The sequence below is a fragment of the Mustela nigripes genome, chromosome 3, assembly GCF_022355385.1.
Source record: "Mustela nigripes isolate SB6536 chromosome 3, MUSNIG.SB6536, whole genome shotgun sequence".
NCBI classification, from domain to species: Eukaryota; Metazoa; Chordata; class Mammalia; order Carnivora; family Mustelidae; genus Mustela; species Mustela nigripes.
In genome coordinates, this window is record NC_081559.1 from 156,156,786 (window position 1) to 156,176,585 (window position 19,800).

Here is a 19,800-nt window from a genome sequence, read left to right on the forward strand (position 1 = left end):
TTTCACCTAAATTCTGAAGGAAGTTCTTTTTCACTAGGGTTTAACTGATACAATTATACGTCAAATTATCAAAGCATTTAACTTTAAAAGGATATTGTAGGGATGCCTGGGTGGCTCAGTGGGTTAAGCCACTGCCTTCGGCTCAGGTCATGATCCCAGAGTTCTGGGATCGAGTCCCGCATCGGGCTCCTTGCTCAGCAGGGAGCCTGCCTCTCTCTCCGCCTCTGCCTGCCTCTCTGCCTGTTTGTGTGCTTTCTCTCTCTCTCTTTCTGACAAATGAATAAATAAAATCTTTAAAAAAAAAAAAAATAAGGCTGTTGTAAAGATCATCAAAATGGTAGGTGTTATTACTCCAATTTGAGAAAAAAAAATAGGACAGATCTGGTAGTGGAAGCAGTAGAGCACACAGGGTTGTACGCAAGTGTATTCACATATACACTCCACCACACATACCAATCTGTACCACAATGTCTAGCAAATCAATCAAGTACACTTAAAAATTACTGCATTATCTACATAAATGATTTAATGCAATATTACTATATTTGGAGCCACACAGTTCCATAAAATGAAGGCACTTTTAGGAGTGCCTGGGTGGCTCATCTGTTGAAGTATCTGACTTCGTTTCAGCTTAGGTCATGATATGGAGCCCTACACCACGCTCCCCATGCAGTGGGGAGTATGCTTCTCTCTCTCTCCTCTCCTCTTGCTCATGTGTGTAGGCTCTCTAAAATAAAACAGTCTTAAAAAAAAAAAAATCAAGGCACTTTTAGGTTTTACTTACCTGTTTAACATATTCAATTAGGTTTGGGATGCAGTTAATTTCAAATCTAAGGTTTTTCAGAGGTTCAAGCCACTTGCCAAGTTCTTAAAAACAAAAACGTCATTCATAATATAATATTTTAAAATAAAAAGTCTTTATAACAAAGGAAGTAAAGGTATTCTTTTCCAAAGAATATTATCAGATTCATATTGATCTCAATAACCTAAACTTCATACAGGGATAAACTTATGTCTAATTCTCTAAACAAGCCTTAAAGTGAAATGTAAATGGGCTACCTTTCATTACAGGCTTAGAAATAAAAAGTGACCATTCTTAGTCACTTGGTTTCTAAACACTTAAGTGTTTTCACGCTTAAACAGGACCATCAACTTACAACATTAAAAAAAGTGTATAAAACTGACTACTTATAAACTAACATAATAAAAGTGTTTATTTACCTAATGCTGCCGCCACTTCCCACACCCCCAAAAAACCATGCACAAAATTTATTAACTTCTAACAGGATCAGTCCCATGAGAGGGAGGTTGGCTGAGTGATATTTCTCTTAGCAGGAATTTTAAATTTTGCCAATTTCCTAATTTACCTTTATAAAATTAAAAGTAATCACTATCATCCCAAAATAACAAACTTTGCTTAGAAAACAATCACAAATGAAATATACCATTTACCACAACTGAATTCAAAACTCTACTAGAAAAAAACGAACAATCAAAAAAAGTAGAAACAGACTCATAAATATATAGAGAACTGGTGGTTGCCAGAGGGGAGGGGTATGGAAAAATGAGCAAAATGGGTGAAGGGGAGTAGGAGGTAAAGGTTTCCACTTACAGAATGAGTAAGTCATGGGGATGAAAGGTACAGCATAGGGAATATAGTCAATGGTATAACAGTACTGTATGGTGACATGGTAGCTCTACTTATGTGAGCATACCATAACTGTATATAATTGTGGAATCCCTATGCTGTACGACTGAAACTAATGTACATTGTGTGTCAACGATATTTTAAAAAAAGAAAACTGAGTGGAATAACATAGGAAAAAAAAATCAACTAGAAGCTATGCTATAACACCCATACTTTATTACCAAAACTATTTTAAGAAAAGCATTCTAATGTAAAAAAGTGATATGCTGGGCGCCTGGGTGGCTCAGTTGGTTAAGCCACTGCCTTCGGCTCAGGTCATGATCTTGGAGTCCCAGGATCGAATCCCACATCAGGCTCCCAGCTCTGCGGGGAATCTGCTTCTCCCTCTGACCTTCTCCTCTCTCATGCTCTCTCTCTCAAATAAATAAATAAATAAAGTCTTAAAATTAAAAAAAGAAAAAGTGATATGCCTCGGGTGCCTGGGTGCCTTCAGCTCAGGTCATGATCCCAGGGTCCTGGGATAGAGGCCTGCATCAGGGTTCCTGCTCGTCGGGAAGCCTGCTTCTCCCTCTCGCACTCCCCCTGCTTGTGTTCCCTCTCTCGCTGTGTCTCTGTCAAATAAATAAAATCTTAAAAAAAAAAAGTGATATGCCAGTTCCTGACACTTTTCAGGAATAACTAAAGGAAACTGAAATATAGTCATGTCTCTCCTCGGTTCTACAGTTCTCCATGAGGATTATTACAACTATGTATGTCTGAGTATTTTTCAAGTGTGTTTTTAAGTTAACTCTTTCATATATACAGCATATATTGCCCCACTGAAAGATACAAGAAAAATAATAAAACAATTATGTGTACCCATCACCCAGAATAAGTAGTAAAGAATTGATATCTTTGAAGATGCTGTGTGTCCTCCTTTTATAAAAGCACACTATTTCCTTCATGAGAGGTTGAGTTTAACTCATACTTTTACTGATGGTATCACACATAAAATTTAAGATTAAAAAGAAAAAAGTCAGGGGCACCTGAGTGGCTCAGTCGGTCAAGCATTCAATTCTTGATTTTGGCTCAGTCAGGATATCAGCGTTATGAAATCGAGCCTCTCCCTCCAGCTCTGCACTTAGTGGGACTCTGCTCAAGATTCTTTCCCTCGGGGCGCCTGGGTGGCTCAGTAGGTTAAAGCCTCTGCCTTTGGCTCAGGTCATGATCTCAGGGTCCTGGGATTGAGCCTCACATCAGGCTCTCTGCTCAGCAGGAAGCCTGCTACCCTTCTTCTCTCTCTGCCTGCCTCTCTGCCTACTTGTGATCTCTGTCAGATAAATAAATAATAAAAAAATAAAAAGATTCTCTCCCTCTTCTTCTGTCTCTCCCCCACCACCCCTCCCCACTTACAGGCTCTCCCAGAAAAATAAAAAAAAGAAAAAAAGAAAAAGAAAAGAATATTTACAATATTCACTCAATGTTATCAAATTTTTTACTTAGTAAGGTTAGAAAAAAACCAAAACAAAATTTTTAAAACTGTGATTAGATACCTTCAATTCTTCATGACTACTAATATAAGGTTTGCCATAAACTTCATTCAACATATTTATATTTATATACTTTAGAAAATAGTGTTCATATTCATTATCCTTCACTTTTGACGATAGCATATATATGTTAACCAATGGCAAATGGATTTCTAAATTGTATTCAGAATTTTTATGTTCAAAGGCTTTTTTCCCTTCATATATCATAAATGCTTAAATAACTTCAAGTACCATACCTTGTAATTTAGCATTATTTTCATCTGCTTTACAAAGCTTCAAGAGAGATGCTGCATGCTGTTCTAGCATTTGGACATCACTGGAAGACTGAACCACCACCAAAATAAGTATGCATGCATAATTATAAGCTACTGACTTCTTAGACTTGGAATCACTGAAACAAAATAAGGTTTTAAAGTTTTTGGTATGAAAACAATTTTTCCAGGAACAGTTTAAACATTTTTTTCTATTTGGCTTTAAAGAAAAAAAACAAGGAATTTTACAATGAAACGTGACTAACTCCTTGAAGACAAGAAACACCTCCAATTCAGTTGGAAACACTACTTAATAGTATATAAATGAAGCATAGGCATCACAATGCAAAGTGAAATTCTTTTAAGCTCAGAAGAAAAATGAAATATTAACAAGTATACTTCATTAGCAATGAAAAATTCGGAAGTATACTTCAATGGTCTCCTTTAAAATGTTTGTTCACTCTTGATAAGTAGGAGTAAGTGTCATGAATCAAACTACTGCCATCATCACTGTCTTCTACCTTAAAACTGCTGAGGTAGAGCTATGTATAGAAGCCACTGCCTTTCATGGTTCCCCCAAAAGACCTCCTTTGTTCCCCCAAGGAGTCATATCAAGACCCTATTGTAAGGCCAGTTACCTGGATGTCACTGTTTTGTATGACATGAGCTAGGAAGAGCATGTTTATCTCCTAAGACACTAAACATCAATCCTCTGCCCTACCGGGCAGCTATTAAAAACTACGCATTCTAAATCCCCTGCCCCCATTTAGTCACAGTACTTCTGAAACCAACAGCAACATAGTTTAAACATGAGGGAAAATTCAAGATAGCTAGATAGTCCTCATTACTCTGCAAATATACATTATGGTGTCTTAGGATTCCCCTACACACAAATTAGCAAGGGTTCTACAGCTGTAATCTAGTCAACATCCAGGGGAAACTGGAAGAAGCTGCTAAAAGATCCATTTTGTTGCTTTACAGACATATCTTGTATTTTAGAAATTTCTATCATTCTAATCCTTAATTAACAAATTATGTATTATGTCAAAAAATAAATGTAATAATTTTTACTTTCAAAGCAACATCTTTTAAGAAACTAGCCCTTTACTGATGTAGTTTTCCAGTATGAAAGAAATAAGGAGTAAAAAGAAAATTACCCTAAGGCTTCTTTGGAATAGTACTCCATCAGAGTAATAAGACTTTGGAGATTTTTCTCAAGACTGAAAACATGGCCAACAGCTGATCTTCCCACAGGATTAAAAGTAATCAAATAAAGATTGTGAAGGGTTCCCAGGAGATCTGAATGGTCAGTTTCTTCACTGGCTGTGCAACGCTGAAAATGGCTGAAGAGTTCTGTAATACACTGTAATGTCTGTGTTGAGTCCTGTAGCCACAAGGCAAATGCATCGTCAATAACACCATCAGATTGAAGACCCTCCTCTTCATCTTGATCATAAAGGTGACACAAAGCTCGGATCAACAAATTTGTGGCTTCATATTCTGACATAAAAAAAAGAAGACCCTTCTGTGACTGTGCAAGAAACTTTAAAACATCTTTTGTGGCCTGCAGCACACCAGGGTGGGCACTTGTTACTGGAATTGACAGAAGCAAGGTAACCAACTCCAAGAAGTGATGACTATGAAGATACCTGTAGAAAAATTAATTAATATGTGAGACATCAGTGCAAAACATTCTTCATTTACTCAGTATTCATTAGACAGCAGAGGTGTAAAAATTTTATTGACCATAATCCTTACCCTTAGCAATATACTACTTTAACTAAAAACATAATGTGGCAGCAAGTCTTCTTTCCACTGGGTCAAGTAAAAGTAAAAGTTATGTGAGGCTTTTTTCTAGCTAACATTCAACAGATATTTGACATATAACCGTTAACAAGTCTTCTCTTTCTAGAAGCAACCATGACTTCAAATTCTGGGTCTTCTTTCCAGACGACTTACCAAATGTTCCTTTTTCACTATGGTCCTACTCTACACGTTACACCAGTATATCTGAATTAGTGCACCTAGGAAAAATATAGTACATACACTATAAAAAGTTTATTCATATTTACTATAGGCAGTATATCTGAATTGGTACCTCTAGAGAAAACAAATTCAAATTATCAATTTTTAGAATTTGAAGAGTTAACACTCCCATACACAGCACTTTTATCAGACCCAAGAACCATTTTTTAGCATATATAGTCTTAGCAGAAAAAGTGTGAGCTTACTCAAGACCCCAAAACAGACACAAATGCTAATGATATAGAGTATTTTCACTGTCCTAAAAATATCATGCTCCACCCATTTGTTCCTCTCCCTCCCCCTAACCATGGCAATCACTGATCTTTTTACTGTCTTCCTATTTTGCCTTTTCCTATATTGGGGATCACAGAGTACGTAACTGCCTCTTATATTACTCCTTAAACTCAGGCTTCTATTTAAGAATAATAAACATCCCCCAGTAACTTCTTGCCTATTAAGGCAAACAGAACCCTCTAGAAGACAAAAACCCATGACTACTATGCTCAAAGAGTATCTTTAACCACCTTGTGGAGTGTTCAGAAAATAATTAACACTGCAGACCTCAGACTACTTATATTCTTAAGAACGCCTTCTTACAAGACAGGCCCGTGGTTAGTGTCTGAGAACTTGGATTTGAGGGAGGGTTCCCATCACCCAACAGATAAAAATACTGACTATGCCTCAACTATTTATGCAAACAATATGGTTTATACGAACACCTGCTTTCCTTCTGGGAGGCTGGGATTCTGTTACACAGTAGATATTGGGGGCCTATGTGGCTATCTTCCAATAATAAACTCAGGTTTGAGATTCTATAGGCAACATTTCACACATATTCTTTGCTGGGGGAATTAAGCAGGTCCTATGTGACTCCATTGGAAAAGGACTCTGGAGTCTCTGACTGGTTTCCTCAGGTTTCTCCCCATGGACCCTTTTCCTTTGCTGATTGTGCCTTGTATCCTTTTGCTGTAAAAAACCACAGTTATGAGTACAGTACTGAGTCCTTTGAGTCCCACTGGCAAATCCTAAGAGTAATCTTGGAGACTTACACAGAGGGCATTAGAGCCTTATCATCACTTCAAACTAATCCTTCCAAAATCCAAAATTATTTCTCCTTTCAAAATTCACTGCCCCTTCTAATTTACCAGTTTCTGTCAATAAAACCCCAGTTCTAATAGTTACCCTAGCTAGAAACCTCAAAACATTTTTAGTTCCTTCTCACTTTCTCTTAGCTATTAGGTCCAGTTGCCAAGTCCTAGTAACTGCTCTTTCACAAACTCTCACTATTAGCACCATTGCCTATAAATGCTACTATATTAGGTAAGTACTTAACACAGTACAATCTAGGCTGGCTCATCGACTTAATAACTCAACTTCTTTTCCACTGCAATACATCTTACAACATGTAACCTTAGAATACTACTTTGATACTATCAGATCTACTATGCTGAAATAGTCAAGATCTTCCCATATTCTAAAAACAAAATCCAGGGATGCCTGGATGGCTCAATCAGTTAAGTGTCTGCCTTCAGCTCAGGTCATGATCTCAAGGTCCTGGGATCAAGTCCCCAATCAGGTTCCTTGCCTAGCAGGGAGTCTGCTTTTCTCCCTCTGCCTGCCATTCCTCCTGCTTGTGCTCACTCTCTCTCTCTCTCTACGAAAATAAGTAAAATCTTTTAAAAAAATAAAATAGGGGTGCCTGAGTGACTCAGTTGGTTGAGTGCCTTCGTCTCAGGTTATGATCCCAGTGTCCTGGGATCGAGCCCCACATCGGGCTCCCTGCTCAGCAGGAAGCTCGTGTCTCCCTCTTCCTCTGCCTGCCACTCATCCTGCTTGTGTTCTCTCCTTCTCTTTTTCTGGCAAATAAATAAATAAATAAAATGTTTTTTAAAAAGATAAAAAATAAAATAAAAATAAATAAATAAAAACAAAATCCAAATTCCTTAGCATAGCATTCAAGGCCCTTTACTTCCTCAAGTCTGATAACTGAATGTACCTTCTCCAGTTACAGAGGAGAAAATAATATTTAATAAGATTACCAGTTACCCTTCAGAGGCTGAAGGCATTACTCCACTCCTTAGAGTCACTACCCTAATTTATCCTCAGTGTCTAACCTCACCTCTTACTTAAATGAAGTGATCAGTGCAAAGTGCCTTGGCTCCTTTACGGTCTCCATATTACAAATGTATCTATATTTGTACACACAAAAGATTTCTTTTCTTCTGTTCAAAACCAAACCCCCACACTTATACTCTTGATGTCATCTCCAACCAGACCATGCTCTAGCATTATCATCTTTTGTTCTTAAAAGAACTCAAACTAAGGCAAGATCTAACAGTTCAGTTAAAAACAGGAATGAATAGATACAGATTTTATGAACAAGCACTCTATTTTCTGTTAATGCAGTATGCTCCAAATCAAGGCAATAATCAATCACAGAAATAAGGAATAACATATTAAAAATGTCATTTTTCCCATTAGCTAGAAAATTATTAACAGGCAAAACGCAAAAAAAAGTATCAAAAATTAAAACAAAATTTAAAAATCTACTGTGGGCACTGATCTTAATAATGGCAAAACTCTATCAACAAATAGAGTTAAATAGGGGCATTTGGCTGGCTCAGTTGGTAGAGCATACAACTCTTGATCTCACAGATGTGAGTTCAAGCCCCACAATGAGCACAAGGCCCACTTAAAACAACAACAACAGAGTTAGAGATCATAAATAAGTGGTAACTGAAACTTAAAGATATTTAACCAGGTCTGTAAAATTAAATTAGTAAAATATAAGTTTAACTTGCAATGTTAAGAGAGATAAAATACAAACAGGTTCACACAGAAAAGCTCTCTCTTTCCTGGGCCATCCTCTTGTACCACACCACCTTCCCAGAAACAACTCTACAGTTCCTCATTTATTCTTGCTCATAGACAAGCTTATCCAAGCAGTGTTCTTGACTTTGATGATCACTATCTTTAGCTTAAAATGCTTTTACTACTTTAAGTGCTAATAAAATATAGCTCTCCCACAGTAGTATACTTCTCATTGCACTACAACCTACTTTGAAATACAGAATATCCTTACACAGATATGCACTGCTTACAAATTAAAAAAAAAAAAAAAAATCAACCACATAAAACTGCCTGCAGTGATCTGTGAAGTGTGTTTTCCCAAACCAAAAATGTCTTACCTGAAGAGAACAGGGTATGGATCATCCCTTTCTGGAGGTCCAGTAATACGTGCCATTGTTGGGAAAGACTTAACAGGTGGCTGGATCATTGTGTGAGGTGCAGTTTCCATTAAATGGAAAATTTCTTCTAGGAGATTAATAAGCTTTTCTATTTCCCCTTCACTTATATTTGAGGATTCCAAAAGATCCAAATCCATTGAAGCCTCTACCTCATTTTCATATTCTGGGTTTGTTCTCTCAAGTCCAGTATCTGTATCATGATCAGGTTCACTGTGGTTCGGAACAGATGAAGTCTTCTCTGCTAAATGGTCACCAAGTCTTTTAATCTCTGACAAGATTTCATAGAAATGGCACTTCTGAAGAATAGCCGAACCAGCAGTGACAACTCTCACAGTCTGATCTAAAAGTATGAGCTCCAGGAGTTTTTGATAGCCACTTTTTTCATTCTGCCTACCTCTTAAAAAAGCTTCCATTCCTTCCGTCATACTAATGACACTGTCCAAAGCTTTAAAAGCATTTAACTTAAGGGAAGATGAGACATGATCAGCAAACAGAAGCTCAAATAATCCATTGATTACTCCTGCTTGTAGCAATCCCACGACTCCTTGAGACCCACATTCTGCTAGTGAGGACACTAATTTGGTCCCAGCTTTGAGTTGTCGGACATTTAAGGCAATGGGCTGGCGAAGAGCTACCTGTAAATTTAAAGCTTGCATGGTCCAGTCGACCAACTGACCAAGAGAGTCCTGTTTTGTGTTTTTCAACTGCAAATAACTTAATCCTTTTATTATTAAACTTGGAATTTCTTCTAAAGCTGTTACCCATTTTGCACCTCTATCTTCCTGATACAAATCTAATAGTTCAGTTAACTTCACTGAAGCTTCCACTGCCCCTGAATTTTCTTTATCTGGACCTTGATCTTTCATTCTACTGATTTCAATTTCAAAAGAAGTCTTGTAGGGACAGCTGAAGTATAAGAGTGGTACAAGCTCCCTGTCATATGGATCATATGTCATAGGAGGAACTGAAGCTAAGTCTTCAGGAGTGTATTCAACATCAAAATTCGGATACTTAAAGGTTTCACGTTCCAAGTCAGCAATTCCATCTTCATCACTGGAAATTTGTTCATAACCATCATCCCCTGAAAATCAGTTCAAATGATATTTAAATATTACATCACTGTTGTATAATACCAAAAATCTAATCAAAAAATATTTTATTTAGTAATATGGCAAAAATATAAAAATTAATGATTTTTTAACAAAATTAATTTCTGCCCCAATACCTTATCAACAATTATCAACATCCTGTAATTTCTAATAAAATAATTAATGAGAAACTTCATAAGCAAAGTCTTCTATCTGTTCAACTTTACAACTAACTCTACTGCAGATACCTTTTCCTCACAGAAATAAAATTAGAAATGTCATAAAGTAACAAAAATACATCTTCAAAAGGGAAGAAATTAACCTTGCCCTCATGAGAGTATTTTTAAGCATTTTTAACATGGAAAAAAAATTGATGGGAAAGACTATTAAATTTAACTAATAATGCCAAAACCAAACCAAATATTTTCAATGAAAACATTTTAAGTTTTTTTTAACATTAATTTCATATTCCTGAATTTTTAATTCTCTTCATTTACCTATCACACAGTTTCCTAGGTCTGTATTTTATTTTTATGGAAAAGTTGTTCACTTAAGATGCTTGGCTGGGCCAAAACAAAGCTTTCTTATCATTATACAGGTGCAACCTTTTTCTCTAATTAAAAACAAAAATTAGATTAGAGAGAAAACCTGGTTTTACTTTTTAACATTGCTATTGCCTGGCTGTGGGGAAGCTGGCATGAGTAATAACAGTCTATGTAAAAAAAGGAAATGTTTCTAGAGTATTCCTCCAGCATCAGCCATCTTTTGACTTCTTTTGCGCAAAACAAGTTAGCCTTAGCCATATACTCATCATATCTGAAAAGATATGGGCTTACAGAGGCCTAACTCTGGTATAGGCCAAATATCTTCTACTAAAAACTAAATTAACTAGTCTCTTTGTCTCACCTTTCTACAAAATGATTAAGAAAACAGCCTGCCCGGAGCACCTGGGTGGTTCAGTGGGTTAAAGAAAACAGCCTGCCTGAAATCTAGCTACTATTTGCCAGTCAAATACAATAAATATAAAAAATATTATTTGCTAATCTGGGAATAGGAGAAGCTAAAAAATTATCACTAACCTAACTATTCCTATTCTATAAAGGGCCCCTGTGATACCAAAATCTAATTTCAATTTCATGCAGAATCACCCTCACCTTCACTATTTTAGAAAAAAACAAGGCAATTTCTATTAAGCTTTTCAATGGGCCAGCACCCTATTGCTATATGGGGTATGTCATTTTACATAAATGCTTTAATATTACATGCTATTTCTTAGACAAAGTAAGAGTCAATTGGCTTGAATATCTCTCACTTCTTGTTTTAAAAGGAAAAATTAAGCCTAGTCAAAGGACTACATCATGCTGTCATACAACCTGTATAGTTCACATTCTTTCCCCCTGAACTTCTAAAAATGTAGCATTTTGCTAAAATATCTAGGTGGCAGATATCTTTAGGAATTCCATCCAGCTTACAACACCACGCCTTACTCTGAAAATAGCCCACCAAATCTCTAATTATCAGGTATTTGCAATGTGATCTTGCTTCCCTGGCCAAAACTTATGGTACCAAGGGGCAACCGATATTTTAGCAAGTCAAACAATCTTTCTTCCAGGAAAATGCAAATAAGACTGAGCTACAACCAGAAAGTTCAGGCTAGTTGGTTAAAAAGAGGAGATTAAACCTGTGGGGTGAACAGGGAAATGACAGCTGACAGAGAGAAAAAAGTGAAACATAAAACATATGTTTTATGAGGCCCAGCTACAGTCTATCCTTTGAGTTTCTTGAAAGCCATTTACCTTTGCTCTAAATTCTCTTGCATTGCTCAAAGCTACATCAAGTTAATTCCTTGTACCTAAAACCAAAAAGTCCTAATAAATATAACCCACCTTCACCTTCTTCATCCTCTTCACCATCTTCCTCTTCATCATCTTCTTCTTCCTCAGGGATACTGTCTACCGTATGGCGATCATCCTCATCGTCATCCTCTTCTTCCTCTACATCCACATCATCTTCATCATCTTCTCCTTCTTCTTGCTGTTCTTCTTCTACCTCTCCTTCATCAGAATACTGCCCTTCCTGGGGAACAGAATTCCGATCAGGAGAAATGGGTTCAAAGTAATCTTCTCTATGAGAAGCATCCTCTTCCTTATCACCAGACACTGAAAAAATGAGATTTAAGAGACAGATTATTTTAATGGTTTAAATAACATGAGGTAGGGCGCCTGGGTGGCTCAGTGGGTTAAGCTGCTGCCTTTGGCTCAGGTCATGATCTCAGGGTCCTGGGATCGAGTCCCGCATCGGGCTCTCTGCTCAGCAGGGAGCCTGCTTCCTCCTCTCTCTCTGCCTTCCTCTCTGCCTACTTGTGATCTCTCTCTGTTGAATAAATAAATAAAATCTTTAAAAAAATAAATAAATAAATAAATAAATAAATAACATGAGGTAGCAGACTGGATACTGCAGCCACTTAATGACCTTTTGGATGATTTAAAAAAAAATACCCTTTTTTAAAAAGTGACAGAATTACCTCCTTCTAAAAATATTAGGAGTATGTATTGCTTAATTTTATACAGTGAGAATTAATAAAGTACACTATTTTATGTTCTAACACTAGAAACTAATCTTTTTCTTTTCAGCCATTAATTATACAGGTTATTAACTCTTCCAATACACACTGCTTATTTTTAACTGGTACTCTTCTGTACATATTACTACAGCACTTTATTTTCAAAGCAATGTTGGTACAGGTTCAAATAAATGAACCAATTTTTAAAATAAGTTCACCTGCCAACAGAGAAACATAAGGAAATACTGCGTAGGAAAAGGGTTGGGGGCATTCATTACAATTTGATTACCTATATCTACTTTTTTCCTTTAATCAAAAAGCACTATAACACTAATCAAGGCTGGGGGGGGGGCGCTGATTTTATTCATACCTGGCAAAGGTATGGGATCATCTTCATCATCATCAGGTGGAGGTGGTCCTGGAGGAGTTCTTGGTCCCCTTGGCTGTGGTCTTGGGGGGCTTCCATTAAACTGATCTTCTTTCTCCCCATCAGCTAGTTTTTAGTAGAGACAGAAAAACAACTTTAAAATTATTTGAACTTTTCATCTTCAGAATTTATTGATAAACTTTTCCTTCCCAACATCTAACAAATTTTACTAATTAATTTATATTACAAAAGTTAGAATTTCTGACTGCCCACATACTAAAATATACTCTTGGGCATTATCCCAGAGAAATGAAGACTTATTTTCCTCAGGAAGATGTACACAAAAAGCTGTTCATAACAGCTTTATTTGCAAAAGTCAAAAGTCACTACTTAAGTGTCCTTCAGTGGTTAAACTTTGATATATCCATACTAATGCAATACTATTCAGCAACAAAAAAGAACGAACTATTGACACACATAAAAAAGTGGATAAACTTCAAAGAAATTATGCAGATTGGAAAAAGCCAATCTCAAAAAGATACCTACTGCATGACTCCATTAATGTAATATTCATGAAATAATAAAATTACAGATTGGAGAATAGATTAGTGCCAAAAGTTAGGGATGGGTGGCATGCAGATAGCTATTAAAGAATAACACCAGAATAATTTGATAGTACAATCAAGTATCTTGATTGTAATGGTGGTTATGAAAAGCTATACAAAACATAAAGCTGTATATAGCTACACACACACACACACACACACACAATTGGTGAAATCTGAATGAGCTCTATAGAGAAATTTGTTTTGATATTGTTCTACACTTGTAAAAGATGTTATCTGTGGGGGAACCTGGGAAAAGACTGCATAGGACCTCCTCATGCAGTTCTTTGCAACCTCCTATGAATCTATAATTATTTCAAAATAAAAAACTAAAAACATACTTACATTCATATACAGAAAATATATGAGAACAAGTATCAATTTTATTTTTTTTAAAGATTTTATTTATTTATTTGACAAGCAGAAATCACAAGCAGGCAGAGAAGTAGGCAGAGAGAGAGGAAGAGAAGCAGGCTCCCTCCTGAGCAGAGAGCCCAATGTGGGGCTCAATCCCAAGACCCTGGGATCATGACCTGAGCCGAAGGCAGAGGCTTAAATTAACCCAATGAGCCACCCAGGTGCCCCACAAGTGTCAATTTTAAAACAAGTCAGTAAATTAAACAAAAATTCTAAGTAGCCACTATATATGTTAGGCACTATGATTAAGAAGGATGTGATAAGACTAGAAACACGACCGCAAGTAAAACATACTCTCAGTCCACAAGGAGCTCAAAGTCTGGTTTAAAAAAAAAAAAAAAAAAAAAAAGACAAAGGAACACAGAAAACTGAAGTCTTAAAAGAAAAAGTGATGGGGCGTCTGGGTGGCTCAGTCAATTGAGCATCTGACTCTTGGTTTCCACTCATGTCATGATCTTATGGGTCATGAGAACAAGCCCCATGTCGTAAGGAAGGCTCCATGCTCTCAGCAGGAGTTTGCTTGGTATTCTCTCTCTCCCTCTCCCTCTGCCCTTCTCTCTACCCCACCCTCTGCCCCATGCTCTTACTCTCTTTCTCTCTAAAATGCTAAGTCTTTAAAAAAGAAAAGATAAAGATTAACTTCACTGAATAGGTAAGATTTAAGAAGAGATGAAAGGGACACCTGGGTGGTGAAGTCAGCTGAGCAACCAACTCTTAGTTTTGGCTCAGGTCCTGATCTCAGAGTCATAGAATGGAGGCCTCATGGGATTCTGTGCTTGAGACAGGCTGCTTAAGATTCTTTCTCCCTCTGAGACAAACCATAAGAGACTCTTAATCATAGGAAACAAAATGAGGGTTGCTAGAGGGCAGGAAGGTGGGAGGATGGGGTAACTAAGTGACAGGCATTAAGGAGGGCACGTAATGTAATGAACACTGGGTATTATCTAAGTACTAATGAATCACTGACCTCTACCTCAGATACCAATAATATATGTTAATTAACTAAATTTAAATTAAAAAAAAATTCTTTCTCCCTCTCTGCCCTCTCCCCTCTCTGAAATAAATATATCTTTAAGAAAGAAAAGCAAGGAGAAGAAAATACAGCGTGTGACTATCAGAGACAAAGAGCGCATATCACACTATTAAAACATGCTTAAGAGGAGGTCATTTTATTGGCTCATAAAATGTTCATTGTAAAGCAAAAGACTCCCCCCTAGTGACCTCAGTTATAATTTCAAAATGTATTCCTGAATCTCCTTATTTCAACAGTGTACGGTGAATAATACTGGAATAAGGAGAAAAGATGCAGGAGTCCAGCTGCCTGCTTTATAGAAGGAAAGCCACTCAAATTTAATAGAGATATTTTTCTTGTCTCCAGTTAATGAGCAAAAGTTCTCAAAAATGGGGAAAAATCTGTATTTAGACATCTAACCAAACCTAAAATGCACACCTAGAAAAAAAAAATCAAGACGAGTATTCTAAGAATATATACCAAACTTACTCCCTATTCCTTAATTCCTTTGGTGATAATTTTAATATTAAACCACAAGTAACCACTGGGTTACATTTACGTGTCTTAAATTTTAAAAACCTCAGGTTAATTCAAAAAGCATTCTAGGAAGCTAGAGGAAGAAAATAAAATGTAACCACTTCAACATAAAAAGAAACTCCTATAGGAAAGAACTGGGAGACTGACAAGTTTTTCTCAAGCTTTTTTCCTATTTTCTATTTTCTCAAGTTTTAAGGAAGGTTCAAAGGGTAAAAGAGCTAGTTGAATTACCTTTTCCTACTATAAAAAACCTAAGTGTCACTGACAAAGACAAATTTAAAATTCTCACCATGTTTTGGATTCCTTTTCAAACTTGGCTGTGGCTGGGGAGGAGGCGGAGGTGGTGGTGGTGGAGGTGGAGAATCTCTGTCATGACTTATCACTCTATCCACTGATCCATATATTGCCAGTGTAAGACAATTATACCAGCCTCTTAACACCAAACCATCGGTATTCACCTAATTTGTTGGGAGGAAAGTATCTTTCAAGTTAATGTTTTAATATGCCAAAAGTAAACTGATCTCAAACTACTTTGTGGTTAAACTGAAGTCTTTAAAAGTATGCTGAAACTGCAAAGATCAATACTGGTGGAAATTTACCCAGAGGCATAGCTTTGATATGGCCCTCCAGACTTGCTATACATAAACCTGTCTCAAGACTACAATCTCCCCTGATACCATATGTCAACTCTGTTTACAAAGCATAACCAGATTCTCAATCATGAGAATAGAAATGAGAACAAAATTAAGTGGGAGTTACTGCCAATTAATAAATTAAACCCCAATAGTTAAAGAAGTCATGGAAGTGCACAGAAGCACAAATTGTGCCCAGTCTGAAGAATTATAAAATCCATAAAATTCTATAGCATTCTTTTCACATGCCCAACTTAAACTACTTAAAAACTACTTCTGGGTAACCAGAAGTATTAAACAAAGTGTTTTTGCAAAGAAACTTTCTCCTAAAAAGATCAAAGACTTTATCAATGCCATCAATCCTCAGTATTTTCTTTTGTTTTTCAATACTTATCTACAGTAATTGCCATATTCTCACAATGACTATGACAGGTAGCCATAGTGAGTATTATCCACAGGTAAGCGAATCAGAATGTCAGTAGAAGAAACTGAACTAGAAACCAGAGTCCCTGTTCTGAGTTCTTTCCATTCAACCATGTAAAGTAAAGATGAAGTAATAAGTAGTACTGGGGCCCCTTCTAAAGGCATAATAAGGAAGAAAGAAATGATTATTTTCCTTGCTAACTCTAGCAAACTCCAGGTAAAGGAAAGCTCGGGGCTAGAAGAAAGGCTCAAAGACAATGCCCAGGGATCAACAGATTCTAAACAGAAGCCCCACTGGAAGACAAATAAAGAGATAAGGAAGATAATTTTTAGTCTAAACAGACTGCACAGGATTAAATAACACCTCCCCACCAAAAAAAAAAAAAAAAAAAAAAAAAGGCTGAGTAGTCCCCATATAAGATCACAATTATTTTTACATATCTGATTGCCCATGATCTAGCTCTTCTAGATGCTTCCAGAATGGCATTTTGTATATCAAGAAACAAGGCATACTTCTGATATGAAAGGAAGAGATATAAAATATGTATTTGTTAAGAAACCTAAGGCACAATGGTGTCTAATAACAATTTACCTTCCTGTTATCTTCCTAACTTGCTCACCTAAAGGAAAGAAGGGAAAGCGCAAATGCTGGCCTCTTCCTGACTCACGTTAGAATTAGAGGAAGAAAGAGCTTTATGGGTAGACAATAACATTACATTGTCTTTGCTCCATTTTAAAATAGCTTCTAGACACAAGAGGAATCAGACAAGAAGTGATGTTATCCTACAGCACTAGAACCAAATAGGCCAATATTCTGCATCACTGGTTCATTTACATCAAAACTTTCAATCAAAGTGAAAACAAACAGTAGAAACAAGATGAAAATTGACTTCTGCAATTACCTTTGAGTTGGGTCTAAAGATGATAGAAGTATTCTCATCATATTCCAGGCTGCCAAAAGAGTAGGAATAAATATATAGGCTCAAACACTGAATACCACAGTTCATGAAGAAGTCTTTCTAAACCTTTATATTTTAATAAAACCAAATGCTAGATTATTGTTTTAGGTTTAAATTATGCCCCCCCAAAACTTAATCAAGTATAAAACAAACTCCCCAGAGATTCCAATTTAACTGGTTTGGGACAGGCATAGGTGTGAATACTTTTTTTAAAAAAGCATCCCAGGTTTAAAAGAAAAAAAAAAAATGTATCCCAGGTAATTCCAGTATTTAGCCAAAGTAGCCTTATAGCCTTCCAAAATTGTATAATGGGACCAAATAAAGAAAAGTACTTATTTTTACCAAGTAGGTACTGACATAAGAAAAACATTCTATAATATTAAAAATTAGCTGCTTCAGATTATCTAGGTTCCCTTTTTTTTTCCTTTAAAAAGTTAAATTACCAATATAAGTTAATAATAACTGAGTGAAAGATCAATTAAATAACAAGTAATATCTAAAAAAACTGTTAATTCCTGGAAAGGGATAGAAATTTTTCCATTTTTAAGCCACTTTTAAATTTTTTATTTTATAAATGAGTTCTAAGTAAACTCATTTAATGATCAATTATTTTGCAGATATTAAGACAACTGGTTTTAATAATACCAAGCATGTATCAGATAATCCAACATGGGGGTTTCTGTTAACAAAATTCTCCCACTTTACAAAATATGACTAGAATTTTAAATTATGTAGCCGTGTGATGTGAAAGACACAAATTATTAGCTCTCAATGTGTTTACACAATTCTTCTAAAGAAATTTAAAAGCAATTCTTTTCCAAGTTAGAAGGTTATTATCAAATCATTTGGTATGTATAAGAAATGTATATACCAACAAAAAGCAAACAAAAGATGGCTAATGTTTCACATTTAAATTTTTATTTTGTAAAGAAACTCAGCACCTTCCTAGGAGGTTGACATTTCTTTAAGAATGTCAAATAAATCCTTCTCTTTTATCTAAAGAATACAAAGGTTTGCCTACTAACTCCTGCGTTTCTGGTGAGATTACCTGGTAGGTACATACCTTCCCAACCTATCGAAAACTGGGGCACTTGGTTTGCTTACATTGTTAAAGAATAAGTCTAATTGAAATGTGTGCGGAGAGGTCTCCCTGTGAATGAAACAAAGTTGAAACATCAGTCTTTGCCAATAATCAGTTCCTACATTAAAACAAAAGACAAAGTAAGTACAAATTTGAAAGCAACTCTAAAATTGTATCTTACGATTTATATAAAAATAGTTAATTATAATATTTTCCATAATTTTATTCATATCCAATTCTCAAGTAGACAACTTCACTTTGCGTATTACTGAAAGTGAAATTTTAATAATTAAGCATCTTTAGCCTGCTACTTGGACCATTCTAATACATGTAAATATTTTTAATTTTAATGTATTATAAAGGTAAATGCTAATTAATTGTCACATCTAATTATTTTATAATTCTTTATAGCATGACTCCCTCCCATTAGCAAAAAGAATCAGGAGTTAACTAACTTCAAGTTATATAATTACAATTTGATTTCAACTTAACCAACATTAATACAAGATTATAATAATTTTAGCATCAGAGCCCTAAATTGTGATTTAAAGCATAAATTCCTATTCGTATAGCAACAATTTACATAATTTTTTTATTCTTTTGTAGATTTATATAGTTAAGAGTAAACCCTATTTAATTTGTGTTAGAATGAAATCTTACTTAAGATATATTCCACCCTTGGCTGAAATTCCTTAGACTTAACTGAAAACCTTAATTTTTATTTTTTTTTTATTTTTTTTTTTTTTTTAAAGATTTTATTTATTTATTTGACAGAGAGAAATTACAAGTACACTGAGAGGCAGGCAGAGAGAGAGAGAAGGAAGCAGGCTCCCTGCTGAGCAGAGAGCCCGATGCGGGACTCGATCCCAGGACTCTGAGATCATGACCTGAGCCAAAGGCAGCGGCTTAACCCACTGAGCCACCCAGGCGCCCTGAAAACCTTAATTTTTAAATCCCACATACTTTGTTGTTTATTTACAAGAAATCCAAATGGTAAAAAGCATAGTGCCCAGAGTATATCAAACAGGTTCCCTCATGCATTGATAGAAGTAAAAACAGGTGCAATCGTTCTGAAAGGCAATATGGCAATAAAATTCAGGAGAATGAGAAAATGTTCACACCATCTGATCCAGAAATACTTTTTTCTAGGAAGTGTTTCTATGGAAACTGATATATAAAGATTTTTTTCAAGAGGAGGCTCATAACACTCTTACTTGTAATCTGAAAAGTAAAAAACACCTAATGATCCCCACAAAGGAAACTAGCCAAATACATTACAGTAGTACCCCATTATCCACAGGGAATATGTTCCAAGACCCACTGGATGCCTGAAACCATGGATAGTACTGAACCCTATATATACTATGTTTTTAAAATATATATATATTATATATATACTATATATATACACAATT

The 19,800-nt window shown here is 35.8% G+C and overlaps 1 protein-coding gene across 1 annotated transcript in view; it reads right to left on the reverse strand.

Annotated features, from left to right (window-relative positions):
* The window catches only part of VIRMA (vir like m6A methyltransferase associated), a 57,999-nt gene that overhangs the window by 24,775 nt on the left and 13,424 nt on the right, over positions 1–19,800 (reverse strand). The window contains exons 3-11 of the mRNA XM_059394868.1: positions 18,368–18,454; positions 17,248–17,296; positions 15,580–15,748; positions 12,723–12,845; positions 11,676–11,948; positions 8,642–9,782; positions 4,586–5,077; positions 3,414–3,568; positions 785–867 (exon numbers count right to left, since the gene is read on the reverse strand). Of these exons, the coding sequence (XP_059250851.1) occupies positions 785–867; positions 3,414–3,568; positions 4,586–5,077; positions 8,642–9,782; positions 11,676–11,948; positions 12,723–12,845; positions 15,580–15,748; positions 17,248–17,296; positions 18,368–18,454 (2,572 nt within the window). The remainder of the gene's footprint in view (positions 1–784; positions 868–3,413; positions 3,569–4,585; positions 5,078–8,641; positions 9,783–11,675; positions 11,949–12,722; positions 12,846–15,579; positions 15,749–17,247; positions 17,297–18,367; positions 18,455–19,800) is intronic.